Source organism: Limulus polyphemus, unplaced genomic scaffold, assembly GCF_000517525.1.
Source record: "Limulus polyphemus unplaced genomic scaffold, Limulus_polyphemus-2.1.2 Scaffold1280, whole genome shotgun sequence".
In the NCBI taxonomy this organism is placed as follows: Eukaryota; Metazoa; Arthropoda; class Merostomata; order Xiphosura; family Limulidae; genus Limulus; species Limulus polyphemus.
Window position 1 is genome coordinate 165096 of NW_013666890.1, and position 3021 is coordinate 168116.

General features: G+C 36.9%; 1 protein-coding gene across 1 annotated transcript in view; it reads right to left on the minus strand.

Annotated features, from left to right (window-relative positions):
• Positions 1-77: 77 nt before the first annotated feature.
• The window catches only part of LOC111086636 (tRNA wybutosine-synthesizing protein 3 homolog), a 7320-nt gene continuing 4376 nt past the window's right edge, over positions 78-3021 (minus strand). The window contains exons 3-4 of the mRNA XM_022390316.1: positions 1864-1870; positions 78-86 (exon numbers count right to left, since the gene is read on the minus strand). Of these exons, the coding sequence (XP_022246024.1) occupies positions 78-86; positions 1864-1870 (16 nt within the window). The remainder of the gene's footprint in view (positions 87-1863; positions 1871-3021) is intronic.

Consider the following 3021-nt stretch of genomic DNA (forward strand, 5'->3'; position numbering starts at 1 on the left):
TCAAAAACACCTTAAGTGTGAAAAAAAAGTGCGGCCAAAAAAGGATTGAGTGTGTGACTTAAAGGAGTAAACATGTTTCATCTCATCTAATCAAAAACACCTTAAGTGTGAAAAAAAAGTGCGGCCAAAAAAGGATTGAGTGTGTGACTTAAAGGAATGAGATCAAAATTGGCGGCCAAACTGATAGCTACGCTTATAGCATTGATAAGAATTTGACAGCAAATATTCATCCTTTAAGTCACACACTCAATCCTTTTTTGGCCGCACTTTTTTTCACACTTAAGGTGTTTTTGATTAGATGAGATGAAACATGTTTACACAGATAGATAGGCGTGTGTGTGTGTGTGTTAGATGGTTGGGTGAATGTGAGCGTATTTACTATGTCCTATATGATTGGCTCGCGTTCATTCATTACGTAAAGTTTCACACTACATCTGTACGCTTTATATCATGTACAAAGCGCTTGTACTATACTTTACACAGACTAGTCTGATAAAATTAGTTTCAGATTACTCTATAACATTATTAGGCTGTTTATAAAGCTTCCTACGAGTGTTGTTGCATACACAAAGTTTTCTAACAATGAATTATCAAGTTCTACATAATCAAGATAATTCATAGTTGCAAAAACCGCAAACTTCACATCTTAGAACTTCGAAGAATCCAAATTAAATATATCACCAAGAACAACTTAAAAAGTTATTTAACTAAACAAGAAAAAGACGTTTCTAATGACTGATATTCGCTAGTATAATTCAATTTTACACTATTTACCTTAACAGTTTCTATTCAGTTTCATGTATTTCAATACCTCACACACCTGAGTTTTGTAATAACAAATCGATTACGTTAATTTGTCCCCTACTTATGTAAAGTGTACATTTTAATGGTTTTTCCTTGATTAATTCGTAGATTTGAACTTGTTGATCTTCTGTTGAATGAACAACAATCCTGCTACTGACATAAAAAAATTTTGCATTATTTTTTTGATTATCGCTCATTTTTCCGGTTTGCAGAGCGACCAAATTTGGATATTTGAAATGATTTATTTCAATCAAACACAGTTATAAAATATCAAGAGTTAAGGTTATTGGTAATTTTGGTTAACTCCGTATTCTCTACGTTATTATTATTATGAAAACATAGGATACATGTTTCGAAATGTGTAATATTATAGATACTACAGAACAAAAAAAAACAACCACTCAGTTATCTGTCACGTGATTATCAGTCATGTAATCTGAAACATGAGTGATTGGTTATTCAGCCTATAATATATATATACAGAGAGAGGCCTCTTACAATAGTATCTCTGTTGTCACCTTGAAGTGAGTCAGAGTTCAAAGTATTGTTAACGAACCTCGCAAGAGACGTTTCGATGTATTACTCATGTTGAGAGCCACTGAAAAAATGGAAGCTAGCCAATAACGGCAGCTGTTGTGAATTGACTCCAAATATATCAAATCGTTAGTAGCAGGTAGAACTACTTTCAAACTGATGCAACAGTTATTCGTATACCGAGGCAAAGCAGATCATCATCTATGATACAAGCAGACGATTCTGTCTCGCCGCAGTCGTAGTGTACATGTTACGAGTTTGAATCAAATGTTCGTAGCCGCAACTGCAATGGTGCCCGGAACACATCCAGTGGAAGAACAACTAGAGCAATATAGTTATGATGCATCATGGACAGATAGCAGACATAAGCAATAGACACCATTAACAGCATATCTGATAAGAACCACATCCTCCAACCTTGTATGCTACCGTCTAGTGGTGTAGTTTGCCTTCACATCAACCTAATGGGCAATGACGCTAAATCGACAGACATATTTATCGAAGAAAAAGCCATGGTCAAGTGACGTGACCATCATGTTCGTGGTTTCACATTGCGTTAAGCCCGAACTTTGGCTAATGGTTAGTGTGGGGATCCTTGGTCTCGGGTTCGAGATGTGGTGATACCAAACACACCTCACATTTTCAACTGTGGGTGCCCTGTAAGAGTGAGTCAGTCAGTCCCACTATTTGGTTAAGAGTAGTCACTTTAAGCGGCGGGTGGTGCCGACTGGTTGCCTTTTCTCTGGTCTGCCTGAACCATAGGGTTTCCGAACTGGTCATTTAACCCACTGTGTGTATAAAGTGTCGTTCAGGTGGACAAACAAACAGCTTCCAATGACTCCAGATATTAAAGATGCACTGTATAAACCTCCTTCAGAAGAGTGACTAAGGACTTTATCAACATTTTGATTTTAAACTTATTTTGTTGAGCGTGGTAACCATGCTCCATACTGAAGTGAAATGTCATGCCACTGTGAACTGCTGCTTCCTTCCATTCGGTTTCATCAAAGAGTTTCGCTGAGCCCTTGATGATCCAAGGTTATATATAGACACTTTGTCGTCCAATCTTAGCTGGTAATGAATCACAGAACAACTGTAGAAAGGTAGACCTATGGGCTGAGTTCATTATTTGATACCCACGGAAATGTCAAAGTGAGTTAGACGTCAATTTTAAATTGTGGACTGCTTTTATTGCAATTAACACGTTGACTGCCATGTGCCTCACCGGTGGGTCACAACCGACTTTTAGTTATGGACCGCTTGACACACCGGTAGTTCATAGACAATTATGTTTTAAAGCCAAATTTCTCTTGTGGCATACGAGTTTGGGTCACTGTGACTGCTCCTCGGCTCCTGTTTATTTTTATTTACACTTCATTTATTATGTGGCAGCCAACTTGTTAACTTTGCATTGTTGGAGTGCTCTGGTGTGGTGACGGATTTTGGCACATATTGTTCATGCAATATTTCATAATTCTTGTAGTGGTGCAATACATCGAACAAATATGAAACGCAAACTGATGAGAAATATTAAATTGTTTTAATAGTAACTAAAAGTAATTAGAATTGGAACAAAATAGTGGAATAAAATGGCACTACAGTAATGTAACCAGAGATATACACACACACACACACACACACACACACACACACATACATACATACATACATATATATATATAT